This window comes from Anopheles coustani, chromosome 3 (genome assembly GCF_943734705.1).
Source record: "Anopheles coustani chromosome 3, idAnoCousDA_361_x.2, whole genome shotgun sequence".
NCBI classification, from domain to species: domain Eukaryota; kingdom Metazoa; phylum Arthropoda; class Insecta; order Diptera; family Culicidae; genus Anopheles; species Anopheles coustani.
This window is the reverse complement of record NC_071288.1, coordinates 81,624,195-81,644,778: the sequence shown is the minus strand read 5'-3', so window position 1 is coordinate 81,644,778 and position 20,584 is coordinate 81,624,195. Positions and strand designations below refer to the sequence as shown.

At 47.1% G+C, this 20,584-nt stretch overlaps 1 protein-coding gene across 1 annotated transcript in view; it reads left to right on the top strand.

Moving 5' to 3' along the window:
* The window catches only part of LOC131259750 (transcription factor collier), a 51,517-nt gene that overhangs the window by 8,158 nt on the left and 22,775 nt on the right, over positions 1 to 20,584 (top strand). The window contains exons 2-6 of the mRNA XM_058261326.1: positions 577 to 730; positions 866 to 929; positions 3,391 to 3,446; positions 11,979 to 12,052; positions 13,496 to 13,564. Coding sequence (XP_058117309.1) covers positions 577 to 730; positions 866 to 929; positions 3,391 to 3,446; positions 11,979 to 12,052; positions 13,496 to 13,564 — 417 coding nt within the window. The remainder of the gene's footprint in view (positions 1 to 576; positions 731 to 865; positions 930 to 3,390; positions 3,447 to 11,978; positions 12,053 to 13,495; positions 13,565 to 20,584) is intronic.

The following is a 20,584-nucleotide window of genomic DNA, read 5'->3' as shown; positions in this document are numbered from 1 at the left end:
TACTTTTCAGAACCTTAAGGCTGTTGACGGTACGCTGTCATTAGAAAACCATCCTCGATCGTAAAGGCCTCCGTTCCTAAACATTCGCCGATACCACTCCTAATTGCCATAGAAGAGGGCAGCATTGAAACGGTTATCATAAATTTAATATCGCCACCGTACGGAGCGCTTCTTGAAACTCGCCGACCGCTATACCAAACGACGGTTTCGCCAAATCTCTGTGCGGCGGAACTCGGAATGGCTGCGAAAGGACAATTTCGACTCCCGGAAGGCACCCGGGGCCGATAACGGAGCAGTTGTCGTACGTCGATTCCGAGCGGAGCGTGTCCCAAAATCCCGCCGTGGCGGTTTACGGAAACGTAGAGTTCAATTAAATTTTACAGCTCTCCAGTCGAACGACTGAGTTTGGCATCCGCTCCGTTGCCGGATTCCGAACGCGGAAGATATTTTAAGCGCGCGCTCCATAAAGTGCTGCAGTCCATAGCTTTCCCAGCCCTGGGCTGGACCAAACCGCCAAATGGCCATTCTTACTCAGACGCTTCCACTCTTTTGCTCTTCTGTTCTGTATCCGCACAGCTTGGGCATCGGACGGGCGCACTTCGAGAAGCAACCGCCAAGCAACCTGCGGAAGTCAAACTTCTTCCACTTCGTCGTCGCGCTGTACGATCGCGCTGGCCAACCCATCGAAATCGAACGAACCGCTTTCATCGGCTTCATCGAGAAGGACCAGGTAGGTTGCACGGCAAAATGGCACACCAGACAAGCAACAACTCGTCGGAGGACTCCAACGACCCAACTCCTCGCCGTCCGTTCACTGTTCGCCGATTTTCAAATATGTTCTTCTTCCGTTCGCAATTTTCCACAGGAACCGGATGGCCAGAAGACGAACAACGGCATCCAGTACCGGTTGCAGCTTCTCTACGCTAATGGTAAGTACCGGAAGTCGGAGTCGCAAACGCTCCCGGTTCCCGCTCCCAAAGGGTCCCGAAGCAGCCGAAGTAGGTAAAGTTTTAATTAGTAGCAACGCGCTTGTTTCTCCTGTCGCCTCTCATGCGGAACTCGCCTATGATTGTGTCATATGCACACAAGCAGCACGGTACATAATTTATGCAAATAGTGCCCATACATTCCGTGTGCGATATCTTACCAGTTTTAAGCGGTGCCCAGTGGACAAACGCAACAAATTAGCATAGCGTTTCCGAGATGATGTTTATGTTTCCATGTTGGAATCATACACTTTAAACGTGTTAAAACACATGCTTAAAAGTAAAGAGTAAAAAAAGAGAAAAAAAGGGTAAAAAAAAGAGTAAAAGTAAAAAGAAAAAAGATTCAAAAAATCGTCAATCCAAAATAAAGGAAGAAAACAGACGAAAGAATCTCAAATAATCCTGTACCAGCAATAAAAGGTGATTTTTTGAAAAACAAATACAACGTAGAAAGAAACATACGCTCAGTTTAACATAATTGCATAATTCATGTGACTTTTCGGTTGCACGTTCGTACGCGAAATGTATGTGTGTTTGCACATTGTTAGCGGGAGCACTGTTGCATTTGATTGTATATTCCGCTATCGTTTGAGAAAAGTGAGGGTGGAGTGTGTGAGTTTGAATTTTTAATACACTTTTTTATGTGTTTCCACCGGGGAGCAGAGCATACACCACGTCGTTTTTGGTTGTTTCGTTTGATAATGATGTTAAGCGATGGATAAACTTCAACTGCAGCAGCTTGTTTGTTGTAATGCATCATATTTGCTTAGTGTTTAAACTGTTGCCAAACATTTTAATGTGCAGAGATAAGTTTGTTGTAATGAGATCATCATTTTGAGGTTTTGCTTTCACTCAGATTGTTAAAACCCGTTGTTATCTACTTTTATATAATGGCACACTCGCAAATCATCTACGCCGCATATGGCGGCAAATGAAGTACGGATTATTTAACCATTATGCACCGAGCGCAGTGGCGTACATGTATGTTGCAACATAAAACTGACGCTGGTTTATGGCTGCTTACAAGCGCCATAAAGCGCCCAAACCATCCGCATCCGGTTTGGTTTTACCCATTTTTCATAATTGTACCCATTGGAGATAAACCGTCCCGGGGGCTATTGTTTCGGTCCTGCGTGGGTCCTTCCCGCTTTGACGTGGCTAAAGCCAATGGAAGCGGGTGGGTAATCCAGCAAAGTATAGCATAATGACCAGCGGCCATTTTACGATTTCCCTGTCGCACTGCAAAGGATCTACTACTCGGGGTGGAGGAAGGTGTTGGTGGGGCAGCAGGATCAACTTCTGTTTATAATAAATCAAACAAACAATTACCCTTGGCGGTGGTCAGCTTCAGCTCGAACAGGAACCCATCTGTGCGTAAATATGGTGTTGGTTAGGTGTTTGTGAAAAACTTTTCCATTAGATAAAGGGACAATCCCTTAAGAAAATGTGATTTTCCCTTTTGCCTGCCGGCGTATGTGGTCAGGTTAAAATCGAAGAAGCCAAATTGAATCATCCCTTCCCACGCTCCGACTCTAGCAAAAGACACAATCCCGGCATAAAAGATAGAACCGGCCGCCTTTCTTTTGCATATTTTTTCAAACTCCCCTTTTCCTTTCCTTTATTGGAGAAAACAATACAACGCGTTGGCTGAAAGGAATCCGGAATAAAACTGTACAGGATGACCATTGGCGTGCTGGCAAGGAGTCGGTTTATAAGCAAATAAGGTTTCGGACATCCCATAACCTCATACCCTCGGCACAGTTCACAGTTTCAGACGGCTAGCGAACCGGGGATACTTGACAAAGTTTGCACCAAGCTTCGAAGGAACCGTTTGGAGAAGGAACAACTTTTTTATCTCCTTAATTTATCCAATTAAAATTAAGTGTTTTGATTCTTCGGCCAAACACCTCCGGGCCGTGGATGTGGTACACATTGTACACATTCACATGAAGGAGCAGTCCGTTGGGATATTAGGAATCTAGAGGTGGTCGGTGCGGTCACGGGTCTCGGGCAACGTTATTTCCACGTCCGACAGCAAGTTTTATGAGGTTTTCAATTATTGAAAAGCAAGACTAAATCTTATTACAACAAACTCGGAGAAGAATTGGATCTCTGGTTCTAAGCTGGGAAATAGAAACTCGAAGTGGAATGGCTAGGAACCAGGAACCGATCTTGTAGTACAGGCTTTAACTCGAGGCAGTATTATTAAATTTCCGAACCACTTTATGGTGCCACAAGTCCTATTCGCATCAAATTGCTTCCGTAGGACCGTTTGCTGCCAGATCCCCGAAACCGGTTTTGATTGTTTTCTAGATTTCTTCCCCGCGCCAACCAAACCGCCTTTGACACTCGCTTTCGGTATTCAGAATGTGTAACCATGTGTTTCCTTCCAATCCCATTTCAGGTGCCCGTCAGGAGCAAGATATCTTCGTTCGGCTGATCGACTCCGTAACTAAACAGGTAGGTGCTCCGAAAGAAGCGATTGCATTTCTGTGCCTTCCGCAACGAGTCAGAAGTCGAAGTTCTTTTTAGGAATCCATTGAGGCTGAACGACTCTCTGGTCGTTTGTTTTAGTGAACTTTAATTCAGCCTGCTCCGCTGCATAAAACTGTCAACGAGGAGGAGTTCTGGCGGAGGGCTCTCAGCAGGAAGGTACTCCTGGCCCGGCACATTCGGGCGTGAATAATTGAACGGGGCAACTAGCTATCCATTTCGATAACCATTGCAAAAAACGATCGAACTGCATACGCCGATGCACCGCCGGTGGCGGGAGGAAGAAACATTCCAGCTGCACTTTCTATGTTCAATACTTAATGCGATTGTCTTCCAATTCCGAACGGGCGTACAGTTCTTCCAACCAGCGCCTTCCGCCCAGCCGAGTCCTGTTCGAGTCAATTATTTACACTTTTCTAAACAATTTACTTCCACACACAAACTCCACCGTTTGTGGGTCGTGCACGGTGCAAGACTATCAATTTCCCGATTTCCGGCCCTATAAAAACTAACAACTTCATCGTGAATGTACCGGCAACGACGTTCGATGTCCGGCAGTGCCTGGTACCAACATCCAACCCTCGGGTTGCCGGCTCGATTCCTGATGGCCCCTTTTTCTACGATTTATTTAGAGACTCTCTTCCTCTGGATGGTGCGTGAGTACATCATTCATTCACGCAGGATACGACACACCTTACACACACACAACACATTCATCCCCTATCCGCTAACGACCCTGTTTCGAGCGAGCCCGTGTTTGACATTTGTACAACGGAGCGGCGAGCGTTTGTTCTTCGCAGCAGCCATATGTCAACCCTGCGGCAACGAAGTAGGCGACAGTTGTTGTTTGACTAGCCTTGGTCGGGTTGTGCTCCCGTGTGCTGTCGGTGTGTGTTTCTGGTGGCAAGTGAATCAAATCAAAAATTAACGCCTCATTTGATACAATTCGTGGCGCGTCGAAGAGACGAAAAAAAAATATCGGTGACTCGGGATCGTGGCAAGTGCCATTTGCCAGCGAACAATGCGTGTTTTGATTGGAATGCACTTTTGCCAACGAGCGGGGTCGGGGCCCTCGACGCTTGAAGTTCATTATATCTAGCATCCGTTTTCTTAATGAAGTTGGCACGCCGGTGCGTCGGGAAATGATAAATGGCAGCGTAGGTTGTAGTGTCTGATTGTAGCCTGACAGTTGTCGGATCGTTAGAGACCGGGGTGGTTGGGAGGACGATAAATGATCCTAGCCCGATTATCCATCTGGTTACAATTCGAACTGGACGGTAAAGAGTTGGTAGGAAAGGGATAGATTTGATTGTCGAGGTTCGAGTTGCTAATTTCTGGTGGTTGCATTTGGCACAGGAGTCACGCCATAAGTCAATAAAGCCATGGGAAGGATTGACTAGCGAGTTGGAAAATTGAGATTCACAGTTCACTGCTTTGACTCTTTACCTCATATCGAATTTGTGAACCAGTTACTTTAAATAACCCATCTAAGAACCGACATTTGAATTACATCTGTACTCAACAAATCCCAGTACCTCCTGAAAAGGAAAACAAACTTTCGACGCAATTGTCATACGTCTTCTCCCATTTTGATTACATAGCCTACTATAACATCGTTTACATCTAGATCTTAGCTAATCCAGCCTAAACCAAAACATCGATTCCATCCGAGCGCCCTTTCGGACGCATATCCCTAAGCTAGGCACTAAAGCCCATCCCAACAAATCCCTGCCATATGTAAGAAACCCGATATCGGGTGGAGAATCTACCGGGTACCGAATCGAACATCTGTAAATCAATTAAACTCTACTTACCGATCGCGAGGGTGTCGTCCTGTACATCAGCTGCATTCGTGGCGTACTCTAGAGCACACTGAAAGCACCCGGAAGAAAATAGAAACCCGCTACGGGATGGAAAAGACTGGCACTAGGACACTAGGCGTCCTAAACGATGCGTGCCCAAACAATCTGCCCAGTTTTTTTTTCGAAGCGAATATTTATGAAGCCCATCATCATCCGACCGGTGACCTACAGGTTTAGATGGGGACTTTTTTCTGTTTTGGATCCGGCCAAATCCCGGTGTTCTCTCTGGTAAACAGAGCGAATCTATTAGCCCTTCGGTTTACAACCCGACTGATCCGGAAGCTAATCCGCCCGGATAACCACCCGGTGACCGGTTTTTAATAGTCAGTTTAGGGGAAGGGAAAAAAAACCCACCGAAAGTAGGGTATCCGTGTGCGGATGACTCGGGCCAGGTTTCTTCCTTTGTCAGACAATGGGATGAGCTCGAAATTATGACAGCTTTCCAAATTTTCGTCGAACCTGTTGGAGGAAGGGAAACCGATGGAAATGCGACACCAGACTGGCCTGGGGAGGAGATGTCGGTCTACGATGTTGGTGTTAGCGCCAGGGGGAATAATAAATTGGGATCTAATCTTCGTTCCATCCAGGCGGACGCGGGCGAGAGATACTGTCTGTCGGATCTTCCCAAGCTTTTGCGAAGGGAAAGAAGATAAAGTGCCTCAGATAAGCGGGAACTAGTGGACGTTCGGTTCCCGAGTGGGCCGGGGTTTTCAAGGATGCGACCTTGAGGTTGGTCATTACCACCCACCCAGCTTGTTTCGATTAGTGTTACTACATGCCGTTTCCCTGCGCCCGTTCCAACAACTTGTAGAAATTGAGGTGAAAAATTTAATAGGAATTAATGATTCCGCCACACGCCACAGAAACGAACCCGCTTTTTCCACTAACGAGCGATCGAATCCCATTTGGCCCATTGTGCCCCGGTGAAAAGCAAACGATTTGCTCCCGAAGTGAGCAACGCAATGATCGGAAAACCCTTCGCGTTGGAAAAATGCCCCCTTGGCGCAAATGTAGCGCAACATGCACCGGTAAAGGACTGGCGAAACTGTTATAATTTAATAGGATATTCGATACCACCGAGTGCGGCGGCGCTGGCTTTTCTCGTGCATCATAGAGACAAATCAAAAGGGGGAAATGGAAACCCTATGCCCCTCTCCTTCATCTTCCACTCGCCCTCTTCTCCGGAAGGGATCATCGTCAATAGTAAATGGTAATTTGATTCACCCCTTCTTGGCGAAAAAGCATCTCGCTTCCGAACAAGGGACGATTGGTTCGGTCTGTGCTTCGGAAAACCCTCCCGTACCAATCGGGAAATCGCTGAATTGCATTTGAACTGCGCCCGTAAACAAACTTCCCGCCATCGAGGGTTTTTAATTCGTTCCCCTCGATCAAAACGGAACGCTCAAGGTTTACTCTGCGTTATAAAACACAACTTCACTTGCGTCCTTTCGGCAAGGTTTGATGCTTATCGTGCCATTTGAATCACTTCCATCGGGCGACTGGCTGGTCGTGCGCCGCTTCGTCGATTCTTATCGTAGCAGCGATTTCTTTTTTTTCCACCACGTGTGACACGCGTTTTTTTATTCCCGCGTCTTCGGATTTCAAGTATTCGCTTCCTGGCTTTACTTTCCAAATTTTTAATCCGACACTCCCGTGCCTGCACCAGCGAAACGAGCATTCGCCGACAAACAGCTCACACGTGGAGAGGCGACAGCACGTGGACCGTGTGGCGCCTAAACAGTTTAAAACGATTGGGCGTTTCCGTTGGACATTATTTAAATTGCAGCGAATTGAAAGAGTAACCAAGGGAGGGGAGAAGGTACGAGGTGATTCAAGGGTCCGATAAGTGGATAAGCGAACTGGTCCCACGAAGATTACATTACGTGTTGCGAACTCGTGCCTGCAAGTTGCTCGAGACAGGACATATTAGGACGCTTAAAAGGGTGTTCAAGGACAAATCAACCCACGCAGACAAGTGGGTCGAGTGGCAGCAAAACGTGTGCAATATTTAAATGAAGATTCATATGACAGCGAACGGAGGTTGGTTTCGAATTGCTTTTTGAATTGGAAAACACGAACCATCGATGATCGAGTTTACTGAATCTCATCGTTGAGAAAAGCGAATACCATAACCAGGTCAATCGCATCAAAAACGTGAAACAATTTCTTCGCCGTTCAAAATGCGGTCAATCGGTAAAAATTGTCACAGAAGAGAAGGATACGAATAAAATATCAAAAACCTAAGGCACGCAGTATGAATAAAAAAGGGAACTACATTTGAAAGACAACGAACCGTGTAAAGGGAAAAGATCGGGTGGAAAAAAAACGGTGAATATTCGGTAGCTACACTCGCCAAAAGCGGAGCGGAACTTTAAGGCCTTCCCAGCCCCATGGAATGGGTGGACGAGATATGGATGTTCTCGTCGCCGGTTTCATAATGCATGCCACAGCCGGCCGGTCCGGTCGAGATGTGGGGCCATCAGGCCGTCAGCCGTTATCGGTACCTTACCGAAGGGAACGGTGAAGCCAAACAAAAACATCGGGACTTTTGGTGACGTTTAAACAGAGGCCAAATACCAAATCCTGACGTCGGTAAGCCGTCGCTGCCCTCCGACAGGTCGACGTCCACCGACCCTGCTGGTTTTTGATCCACCGACTCCGGAGCTGTATTTCCGTGTTGTCGCTGTTGTTGTTGTTGTTTGGCGGCAGTTTTTCATCGTTCCATAACGGAATTTTTCGCAGGCCAGGTTAACTCGACGTATTCGGTGCCCTCTTTGGGAAGAGATTTTGTTCCGTTTTTTTTGTAAAAGACCCCAGCACACATCATCTCGCGCACTTTTATTGGGCCTGTGTTTTTTTTCTGTTTTGGTTTGTTGCAAGTTTCATTTTCCTTTCTTCTGGCCCGATGCGAGCTTTACCAGCGATACGGAGTTCAAACATATGGGAGGACTAACTTTTCGCAGACGAACCGGAAGGTCATCTTTCAATCGTTCGAAAAGCGTGAGTGGAAAAAGTGAACAAGAAAGACAAAACACAATCTCTAACGACTAGCAGTGACGAGGCGGATCAAGGCGATAGCATACCAAAACAGAGTCATTGAATTCCTCTTTTGAGTTTTCGTAGCTCGCGATCGTACGGAGAGTAAACAATTTAGCTTCCTTTTCAATCTGTGCCGCGTTGTAGCCCGAGGGGGATGGGGGGCCTTCACGGTAAATAAAAGTGCTTCCGATTTATGGTTGAAATATTTATCAGCAACCGTAAAGTACCGGATGGAAGTGCTTGTCTGAGGTTGTGTTTTATGAGTAATTTATTAGTCCACTTGGAAGTAAATGAGAGGATTTGTAATCAAAGCGAATCGTAAACTTCTTTTGCTTACAATCAATAAAAATTAGTTCGAAGACAAGTTTTAAACACTGAAGTACCCCTTTTCTGTTACAATATAGCACACAAACACATTTCTCGGTCATCAACAAATAGAGACGATAACCAAACCATGCAAATAACATAAAATACCCAAATTGACACAAATTAACACTTTGTTCACCAATCCGCAACCACAAACAAACCAAACTACAGTGGTGTACTAAACGGTGCAAATGGAAAACTAAAACAAAATGGAGCGACGAGCGACGAGCAAATTTCCTTCCAGCTTCACCAACGATCAGCGACGAAAAATGGAAACATTTGGGGAAGGATGTTGTTGGTCTCTGATTTGTTCTTTTGCGTGGAACGAAACCGTGGTTGAATTGTTTTGTTTATTTTTAGCCAACCTCACACCTCGTGAGTTGAATATCCATGCATAGTTTTTCCGCCTGATGGACTTTTAATTTTTTGTTGTGTCCAGGCAGGAATGGAGGAAATTTTTCACTCATCATCCTCCGCATACGCCGTTCATCGGCCCGGTTTTCCCTTTCCTGTTCAAATTTTCAGTAAAAGCCGACTATGGAAGCTGATATCGCCGCTGCCGCCACCGCGCACCCTTCTCCCTTCGTCCAGGTGATGTTGTTGTTTACAATTCAAATCATTCTCTCGGGAAAACCGTTTATCCGCTCGCTTCCGACAGTTGGTTCATGCGCGGACCGTTACAAGGGAGGCAGGAGGTTTGGAAACCAGATTACACACGACAGTGGCATCACAATCCTGTTCGCGGAACTCATGCAAGTGGAAAAACGGACCACGGGCCGAAAAAAACGGCAACATCAACGGAATGGCGAGCACTGATTACATGATGGCGTTTTATTACGCGAGTTGTCGCGTTGGCGTCGCGTGTTAATTTTCAATTGCTGGATGGTGCAATTAGATAAATGGAATGCAGTTTTGCACACCGGCGTGTCATGGCCGTAGCGAGAAATGTGGAAAAGCTCCGATAAAGCTGGTGGATTGAATTGGGCATAAGAATAAAAGGCATCAGTTTTCAGGGGTTTTTGATGTAGAAAAACAACGTGCGCACGGGGTTTCCAAATGTAGCCAATTCATTTTCCATACAAGAAAAACGAATAACGGAACGATTCTAATCCTTAACAGCGACATATCGCAAAAGCCAATCCATCAACGGACGTATCATACGACCGATGGTCAAGCTATCGATTTCATTACATCACAAGCGGGGATCCTTTGGCCCACGAAACATTCGTACCTCCCCTCGGATCGCTAATAGCCCGGCTTCCTACCCGTTCCCATTCGCTACGGTATTTAAATTCTCCACGTGACGCAACACAAACACGATTGCCGATGCCCACGCGCCTCAAACTAAAAGAAAATGAAGAAATCAACCGAAAGGAAACCTTTATTTTATTTGTTTTTCCTGTCCCGGGTGTACTTGTTTCATTTTTCTTCGGCCAAGGAAAATGACTCGTGCCAACACGTGGTTTTCTTACTCCCTCCCTACCTTACCCTTACCGCTGCTATGCAAACATAATAAGCAAGACATATGCAAGCAACCGACGAGCCAACAGGCTGACACGTGGCACTTGCCGGCGCTTCGTCGGAGTCGGGTCGCGTGCCGTCGATAATCGGAAAATCAACGAAAGCGCGGGAAGTAATAAGGAACCGACGGAGGAATCGCCTTCCACGGATGGGAGTGATTAAAATTTACACAATCACTACCGCTTCCGCTTCCGAGCGGCATCCCACGTGAACGCACGTGACCCACCGGTTTGTGGTCCCACTTAGCCGTATGTTGAAAAATTGTGCTTTTCCTTAGTTCTCCCTCCCACTCGAAAGAAGGGAAAACGGGAACATAATAATCAGCTCGGGAAAGTGAACTACACGGAGGAGGAGGCTGCCGGTTTCTGAAGGGAGGATAGTAATAGTAGTGTGGCCAACATAAGGGGGCGGTATGTAATTGATGGTTCTTATGGTCCATATGTTACGTTAAGTTATGGCTCGCCGTCTTTCTACTCCGTGTTAAAGAATAATGAACGCAATGATCTCCGATCTGTTTGAAGAAATAGAATGATTGATACCGTTAAGCCAAATATTGATAATGTCTCATTTAAGATTGACTTTAAATCGAACGCTCGTTGATTGAGCTTATAGCTACCGTAACGTAACGTTACATAACGTTACATTTGACAACCCAAGTTGACACTTGTCACCCGGAGTACCAGAGTCAAAGGAGAAACAGTTAAGAACGCATAGACAGGTATAAACTCGACGACCTGAGGTGAAACATCGCCACCAAAGATCCGTATTGGAACACCCCGTACATTTAACGGTCTGAACCCGTGCAAGGTTGCGATACCACGAAATAGCCAACCGAACCTGCCTTAGCGTGCCAACGGTGAGTTAGTTTCGCATTGTTTATCAACTGAATTTTTCATGCCACCACACCAACCGACTCGAGCCAAGTTGCCACGAGCAAAAGGGCAGCGAATTTTCACCCCGACTTCCCTATCCGCCAACAGCACACGTCCGCCTTAGTGAGGAAGTGGACCAACCCCACGGTAGACAAATTGTAGACCGTACGAACCTGTGTTTTACCTCTTCTGGTCGGTGGTTCTGTTTACCTTAGATATTATTACACATGAACAAACCGGGAGTCGCCGGCGTGCACGTGTCTGTTTGTCCTCAAATAGTCCTCGGCGACGTCCTTCGTCCTGGGACGATCAGAGCCGTGGTAGGGTTTTTTTTATTCACCGGGTGCCGTGATATTTTCCTCGTGCGCTAGTGTCCACCTTATTCCACTCGGTAAGCTGTAATAAATGCTCCAGTTGACAGTATTATTAATGGTTGGCAAACAGAAGCTCCGGGTTTCGTGGCAGTTTGCCCATTCTCCACAGTGTAAAAAAGAACCGCTGGGTATCCGCCACCAAACCGACCTCAACCCATACCGAGTAGCTCAGGACGATGGAAGTACATTTTTGTGGTTTCCAACTGGCTGCGACATCCTTTAAATGGCCGTACCACTTCCAAACAACTGTGCCACCAAAGGATGCGGCATGCAACAGTGTGTACACTAAACTGTACACAATTCCTACGTTCTCCAACCTGCCGACTCTCATAGACTTCGCGTGTCGCGTAACGAACCGTTTGGTCATGTCATTTGATATCGATTCTAATAGTCGTGCATTCCGGTACGTGGATTCGTTTCGTACTCGATTTTTCACCTCTGTTTTTCCATCTTTCTATTTTACAGGCTATCGTATACGAAGGACAAGACAAAAATCCGGAGATGTGCCGAGTACTGCTGACGCACGAGGTCATGTGCAGGTGGGTTTAGTTGTAGTCTGTATTTTCCCCTCATACTTTGCAGCTTTGTTTTATTCTTGAGGCTATCCACACTGTAGTGACCGAGTTCAGACCTCTTACGAAGCGCTTGACGTTGGCAGCAGCTGCCAGAGTGTAATCCGATTGCCGTCCAGAGCTCACCGTAGGTCAACTTCAACTCAACTGTCAGCGAGCGGGAATGGGGCCAAAAGGTTGACAAAGCCCAAGCTCAGGAACTCGCTTAATGGTAGCTGAAGCTGTCGAGTGGAGCACTGATGACAGAGGAACAATAAAATTATTCTTGAGTTTTTGTGTGGGAAACCATTTCTTGGTATGGATCGGTCCACTGGTGCTTTAACATCTCTTTAAACTCCATCCGGCCAAGGTGTTCACGTAGAAATCACTAATTTTTGTTAGATGAAGCGTTACAAAGGGCGTTACGGGGCGTTACTCGCGTCCCGGAGTTAAGCAAGCGAGGAAGTCCGAGAGGGGACAAAAGATGTGTACGTGTGCCTATTTTTATCGCCTACCCTACCCTCCCCGATCCCTTTTCCCTTCCCTCCTGACCAATGCAATACTCTAAGGACGGTGACGCGACGTCTTCCGTTTGCTGCTGGCGTCCGCAAAACCTACAGCTTCCGGGAGGATCCGGTCCCCTGGGACAGCGGGAAGGAAAAATCGAACATCGAACCGATGGCTGTGTCCTCGGTCCGAAACATTCATTTTCTATTTCCTTTTTCCCCTCCCGGCTCACTGCTTCCCTCTTCGGAGTCCTATCGCCGACAGTTTTGTGCGTGTTCACGCCATTTTTGTGTCACTGCTCCGGAAAAATCTATCACCCAACGGAACGGAAGGCGAAGGTTGCCCGGTCTGTTTGTTTGCCGTTTGCGAGAGAGAAGGCGTCTTTAAGTGTCTCCAAAGGAAACGGCCGGCAGATGCTGGCAAAACTAAACAAGCAACCAAGAACATCCTAAGCTAAAGTTTTTCTTTTCCCTCGATTTCGCCTTGGCTTATGCCGTGATGTGTACGCAAAGTTGGGAAACAAATTCCTGCCAATCAATATTTGGGTTCGGGTGATAAAATTGCTGAAGAAAGACGGTTTTCGGCACCGGGTGGCAGCGGTTCACTTGTGTTTGGAAAGTGGATTTTTTGTCGGTCCGATTAAACGTGGAAAACTAGTTCAAACATTCCAACAACTTGTGGGAGGTATGAAGGGTTGGACAATATTGTTTATGGGATGGCACAAATCAATGTACCAATTCGAGTTTTCGACCTCGTTTCCGTGGGGAGTGGAAGGATTCCAATAAGTTTGTTATTTTATTAGTTGTTTTTCCAGATCAACAAAACTCAATAGCCTCGCTTAAAGTGTTTTGCAGATAAATCCATAAAATTATGCTGACCATTTGAGTATATTTCTAACCCTTTTTCCGTTGTGTGCCTTTCCAGCCGGTGCTGTGACAAGAAAAGCTGCGGAAATCGCAACGAAACACCGTCAGATCCTGTGATTATCGATCGGTAAGTGAGACGTTTCAAAGTAATTTCATTCCGTTTGGCGAACTCGGCTGCCTAGCAAGCGATGTCGGGCACACAAGGCACACTGACGCGAATCAAATATGGCCCGCCAAATGACTCAATTTGTGTCGAAACATACTGCATGAAGGGCACGTAAGGGACGAAACCGTACGGCAAGGACGATGGAAACGGACGGTAATTGCATTAAAAATTATCCTTCCACTACATCCATCACATGCAAGGTGGTAATTAGCTTTCTAGCCTCATTTTCAAGCCAAGCAAGAAACCCCTTCGCCTTCCCTTTCCCTCGTCAATTCGGCGTGGGTGTTCCACATTAAAATGATTTCGCCAAACGACATGCTGGATGCTGTCCTTACTTGAGGCCAACCCGAGCAGTCAATTGCTGCATAATTAATACAAATTAAAACCACTTCCAACCGTGCCGACCCAGCATGGCCAGTCGTCGTTCGAATGGTTTCCTCGAAGGCTTTCCAGAAACCGTGCGGAAAGGCGGGGAGGCTTTCGGAAAATTTGTAAATACCGCAAATACGTCGTTTCTTTCGAGTGAAGTTTGCTCCCCTCTGAACGACGCTCGCGCGATGTTGGGTTTTCTTCTTGCACCCAGGTTTGTCTCGGTTGATGATCATTCTTGCGTTGATGAGTTCCAGCAACCGAAAAGGGGGTTCGGGATCATTGAAATTCCGTGCGTCCCTGAACCGAAGCGGATCGTCGCTGTAGATCATCCTCGCGCGGTGCAGTTTGCAATTGCAGTTGCATCCTAAATTGTTCCCCAGTTCGCGAACACACACCGCGCACAGCATCGGTTTTTTCCCTGTGTGTTGCCGATTGATACCTTTTTTCCTTCTGTTTGTTTGTTGGCTGTTCCTGTTTTCCGAACGTTTGTCGTCTTGTCGTGATTTCACTCAATTCGCTCCGCATCGCGCATCGGTGGTTCGACTTTTCCTTCGTCCGGCCCGTTTCGGTTTCACGGTTCAGTTGGCAACGCGCGCGGCACCGGCTTCCAATCAGCTTCCCCATTCCCCGCCTCGGTTGGAATATATGGGAAGGACAGGTATTTTTCTGATTGACTGAGACCACACACGAGCGGCATTTCGTGTTTCCACACCACCGCAAGCCGAACGGGAAAGCAAAAAGGCAAAACACAACCGGCTGCAAATTGTACGAAAAAATAAATAAATCTCAACCCGAAGGTGCCCGGTTCGTTGCACGCTGCGTCCTTTCGTGGCAATCGGGCCCCGATCGATGATTTCCTTGCCTTCGCCGGTCGGAGAGTGCTTTCCAGGCGGTTTCCGATCGCGGTCCGGTGTCCAATAAAACCAGCGATATGACAGCCGATCAAGATTGTGACGCTCATTAGCGTCATATATTTCATCTATTTGACACTTGGCTTGTGCCACTTTGAAATGTTCCGATCGCCTTGGATGGTGCTTATCGGGGATTGGTTAAATTAAACTATGTTTTCGATAAGCCACAACGATTTATTCCTCTTGAACCTCGTTGAAACAGGATTTAGTATTCGTCTGTACACGTCGAGTAGCAACAGTTTAAACCTTGCATGATGTGAAAAATTCTTTTTGCAACATTCAGAGAAACAAAGTGCAACTATTCGCTCCGTATGGAAGTCATATGTGCATGACAAGCTTATCAATGGCGTGATTCCTTACCCCAACCCCGTGATTAACGGCAACATTGAGTAAAAACAGTCCAATGAAAACGGAAAGGAATCCGGTAAAACTATGTCCGGCTGTCACGCTCGGGGCGCATTCCGGGTCGCACTCAATCCACCTCAAGATGGCAGGCTCCAAAAACGGTAGATCACTCCACACGGCACGGCTTAAACCGGGTCGGAAGCTCAAATTCCTGCGCGAATACTCGCCTTCTTTTGCCAGCCGTGCTCGTGAACGAACGGTTGCACCGTTGTACTTGATAACTAAAAGCCGCACAATGCAGCGTGTTGTGCGTTATGCGTCCGGGGGTTGGAATTGGAATTCGATCCAAATCCACTGCAACGAACGGGCGGCACGTCTGATCCCAGCCCCAAGGTGGAAGGTAGGAAAATAGTGGAGCGAATTTTTCATTCTCTCTTTTATAACAATCACCGCTATCTCGCCGTGAAAAAAGAATATTTTATCTCCCGACCGTGCGTGTTTGGCACGATAACGAGGAAAAAATCGCACAAAAACGCAAAGACGCGTAGTAATCCCAAGGAGAAGGCATGGTTTTCCACGTACAAAAGGACGATAAAAATAATAGCAATGATGGTAATAACAATGCTAGCAATCAATCAGTCTAAAATCGCATGCTAAAACCCACGTCGGCTGCCGGATTGAATTAAACCCGCCGCCTTGTCAACGTTAGACGCGCACGGCGCGTCAGAAAATCGTCGTACGTGTGCCAGGAAATGTTCCGGGCTCCCCCACTATGGCTCGTGTTTACGCGCAGGAGCTAGAGCTAGGAGGTCCAAAGACTGGTTTGGCCAGTTTCGCATCATAAATGCTCGATTCGAGGAGAGAAAGGGCGCCATATGTGGATATGGAATTATTATTTAATTTTATTGAGTCTTTTATTGAATATCTTGCGAACATGGTTTATCCCTAAGGATAACAAATATATTTGATTAGTAGAATTTAAAAAAAAATGTAATAACGTTGTTCGCAATGAAGTCAAATTAATTTAAAATTCAAAATGCAATGATAAAGCGTTAAGTGGAAAGTTTAAAGCGTTTTTCTAGACACACAGATTGTTGTTCTTCAAGTAGTTGATAACTTTTTTTTACTCATTGAGTATGTCTTTGATAATGCAATTGTACAAACAACAAAATCGATCCATGGTTGCGCGATCACGCGTCACAAGAAAGAATCTTGTGTCCGCGCAAGCGACGAACCCTTTCGTTCGGTAAAAAGAGAACGACAGAAATCATTACAAAAAAAAATCCTCGGGTTCGTATGCGGACGCTGCCGTGCTTCAACTTTGGTGCAATGAAACGGATTGCGATTATCGCCCGCCTTAAACCTGCCCGCCTGATATAGCACGCGGCTTAAAGGGAAGGAAATCCCGAGGACGAAGGAAACCGATACATAATTCATCTTCATCAGCTCGTTTTCCGTATCGTGCGTTTTTCGATCGCGTGTGCGTTCCTTTTTTTTGCAAGATGCGGCAACGCAATTTCTTAACAGGATAGGGTATGGTGGACAGTTTTTCTTCCCGCCGGCTCCGTTCGTTCGAAACGACTCACGTTCGTCATTTTTCACTTCGCGGGGCTCGCGAAAAAAAAAACGGGCCCTTCAATATCCATATCACGTGCCATTTTTGACTTCAACAATAAACATTACAAAATTGGCATCACAATCATCGGCCGTCTTTATTTTTATTCAATTAGAAACCGTCCACCACACGGCGAAAAACGGCAGAGCGACCAAGGGCACGGATGGAAGTGTTTTGGGGAGGTGGGGGATGGAACGAACTGGAGCGAATACGCGTCAACGCGTCACGAAGTCGGCGAAGAAAAGCATCCCCGCAAAACGTAAGCGCTTACTCAGCGCGCAGGGAAGACACCGACACCGGCTTTTCTCTGATCCTATTTCATCCGACAGCTTTGAGGGAAAGTTCCGGGATGGAAAAGTAGGTGGGAAGGCCGGGAGCGAAAACTTCTGGTCGAATGTCTGTCAGCATCGGTGGCACAAGTCGTGTACTTTCGGACTTGCGGTCTTCTGCGCTTGTTTCCAATATGCTCTCTTTTCGTCGTTCGCCATCGATTTACTTTTCGTTCGTGGTTAACTTGTTCGCCATCGGAAGACGATAGGAAAATTGTTAGCAAGGTATCACTGAACACTTGTAACTGATAGCTTTTGAGGAAGGGGATGTAGTTTATGGCAGAGTTAAAGTACACACTTTATTCTACTCCGTTTGCTAGCATTCAATTGAATTTACCTGTTCTTAGCTGTTGGCCTCATGTTTTAACGATTTTCAGTTGCATTACAATAATAACTTTTTGTTGGATAATGCGATAATAATTTCATCTTTAGGCAATATGCTGTTCCAATGCGTAAAAGCTATAACAAGAGACCCGCTACAAAGACAACCATTAAAATGTCTCTGCGTAACCATTTAACGAGAAATGCCAAACAAGTCACTTATCCAATCTTTCAATCCATTCCATGGGGGAGGAAAACAACAAATACGTTGTTGAATATTTACATGGTGTCTATCCAGCAAATGCTAGAAAAGAGGCACAAACTAGCCACCGGACACGTGTGGTGTCGGTGTATGCGCACCAAAACGCAAAAAAGTAAGCCTGCCGCAATCAAATACACGTGGCGTTTAAATTGTCAAACAAATCGACCAACCGACTTCGGGCACGCACTCTCAACCTTCCAATCAAACAACTCCGGCTGGAAGCTGGTGAGAAAGGGACACCCTCTCTCTCTCTCTCTCTCTGTCCCTCTTGCGGAAAAGTGGGAAAAACATCCCGCACAATCGATGCACACATGGACCGAACTCTCTGATGGATGGATGGGTACACACTGGCCATTAAAATTCCTGCCGAGCTCGCGTTCGGGTGGCCGCGAGCGCGCGCGCGCCCTCGACAAACGACGAATTAATTGAATCTTTCAAAAATGTCGACAATGCAAATGGGTGCCGTTCCGCCCCGCACACACAAACACACGCGGACGGACGGAACACCACCGTCCCTTTTAAGGGCTTTCTGTTCGCTCTATCGCGTTTCCTTTACATGACATGGTTTGTTTTTGTTTCTGCTGCTGGAACATGCTGAAACAAGTCGTCCGAAGACGACAGCGCGCACACGTCCCTTTCGTCCTTTGCCCGCTGGAGGTTGTATTAGCATAAAATGGCCCACCAGAAACCCCAACAGCCCAACTTGTTCTCCGATTCGCCTTATGAGGATCACGGGCAAATCAGGGGGACTTCTTGGGTGCGACTCCCGCAACTGCGGAGCCCGCGCGGACCATGATCTACGACAATGTACGCGGTGGCATCGGATCGGCAACGCGTGTGCGTCAACTCCGGAGGTCCAATCGCGGGAAACACTCACGAAAAGCCGGACATCGTTGGAGTCCAAACGGACGACGACGACGACAACGAACGGGAATGGCAAAAGAAATTGACGAAACAACAACGAAACCGCGCAAAACAAACGAAAAAAAACAAAAGCAAGTCTTCAACATGGCATCGGCGCGGTAACAGCGTTCACTTAATTTGTAGCCCGCGTCGGAAAAAGGCAAAGCTGCTTTCCCGCTATGGACCTACCGGAAGGTCTGCTGACGTAGCTTCGGTTCTTCGCCCGCGACAGATGACTCTCTGGACATTCGATTGTATTTTAATGGTCACCCCGTTCGGGTCGGTTTCGGCATTCGGCTCTAACAGTCTTCAAACGCGTCGGAACAATGCGCTCTTCCTCGAGTTCCGTCCCGTGAGCCCTCTTCGCAACTTCCTAACGAGTGTACCATTTTAGACAAATTCTTCCAAAGTGCCATACCGCCTCACAACACACTAGGCCGCGGACTAGAGCGATGAGCGGGTCCTCAACTCCTGGACTGGATCTTTGGCTAGGTGCCGAACAAAGCACCACTTACGCGAGGCACGAAAAGCTTCCTTTTACGATACCCGGGAACTCATAAATATTTCATCTCAGCTCGTGCGCACCCTCCGGGAAGTTACCATTACCTACGGACGAGAAGACGTCTACCCGAGGCGGTCTCTTCTGAGATTTCACAAACTATCCACCTAGCGGGGAAAAGGGGACACCTTTTTTCCACTGGTTTTCCAGGCTGGTGCGAGCATGAGATTGAAAGGCCGTGGACAGATTTGTCGCCCCTTCTTCGGGTAACGCTCTCGCAACACGCTTCGCCTATCGATGCGAGGTATCCAAATCCTATCCTCGTGGATTTAGAGAATCGCAAAACACCCAACCCAATAAATATCGGTGATGCGTACGCACCCGGTACCTCGGATACCTTAGAGCCCAAAACGGATGAAGGAGCTGAATGACAAAGGAAGCGGGGATAAAGTGAGCAGAAACAATCAAATAAACTTTAATAAGATTGATTCCACCCAATCCCTGTCCGGTCGGGTCGTCCGGTCTCCACCGTTCGTGCCTCGATGGACGGAAGAACGCACGACCCGACGTTCCATAGGCTCGGATGCCGGTCGAAGCGGAAAATATACACAAACACACATACACACACGATCGAAAAAAAAGAAATCAGGCCATCACAGGAATGTCTTTTATGTCAAACTGTTGTCATAACTGTGATGATTCCACTTGGGTCGTGCGTAAAAAGACGGTAGCGACATCCTGACCCGAACAAACGGACCGGGAAGTGGGTGTTCGGGTTGGATGGGGGTGGTCCTCCGGTTACGCCAGACTGCGGACTGGAGGTGGACCTTCTTGTGCACCCATGTCCACAACCGCGCCCGAATCATATATACAGCCAATCCATAAATGGAAGAACGCTCAGAACCTCGGCCACGGCGTGGTCAGAACTTGCACGAGCGTCCATGATTTATGACCAACCGAAGGTCCGAGGTTGGAACCTACGTACGCTGGCTGCGAAGCCAGCACAGCACAGTTCAAACGTGAAAAACAACGAACCATCAAATCAAGTTCGTCAGCTGGTTGAATGAAAATTCATAAGGCGGGTGCGTACAGCACCTTCTGGTGTGGTTGGTCGGTGAGGGTTTTTTTCGACAGCAACTTGCACCAAGTAGGCTAGATACTGTCGATGTAGCGTCGAGGTGTGCACGGTGTTGCCTCCGGGACGCGACGCAATTAAATTAAACATTATTTAATCAAGCAATTAAAATTGATCGATATCGCATACGCGATGCTTTGTAGGAGGGGAGATCGTTGTCTACCTACCGGTTTTGTGGTACCTTTTGCCTCGGACAGACTTTTCCAAACATTCAGTGATTCAGTTCGTGTAGGTGTAGACTTACTTCTATCTTCGCTACCGTCGTGGACAATGAAAACTGGACTTGGAC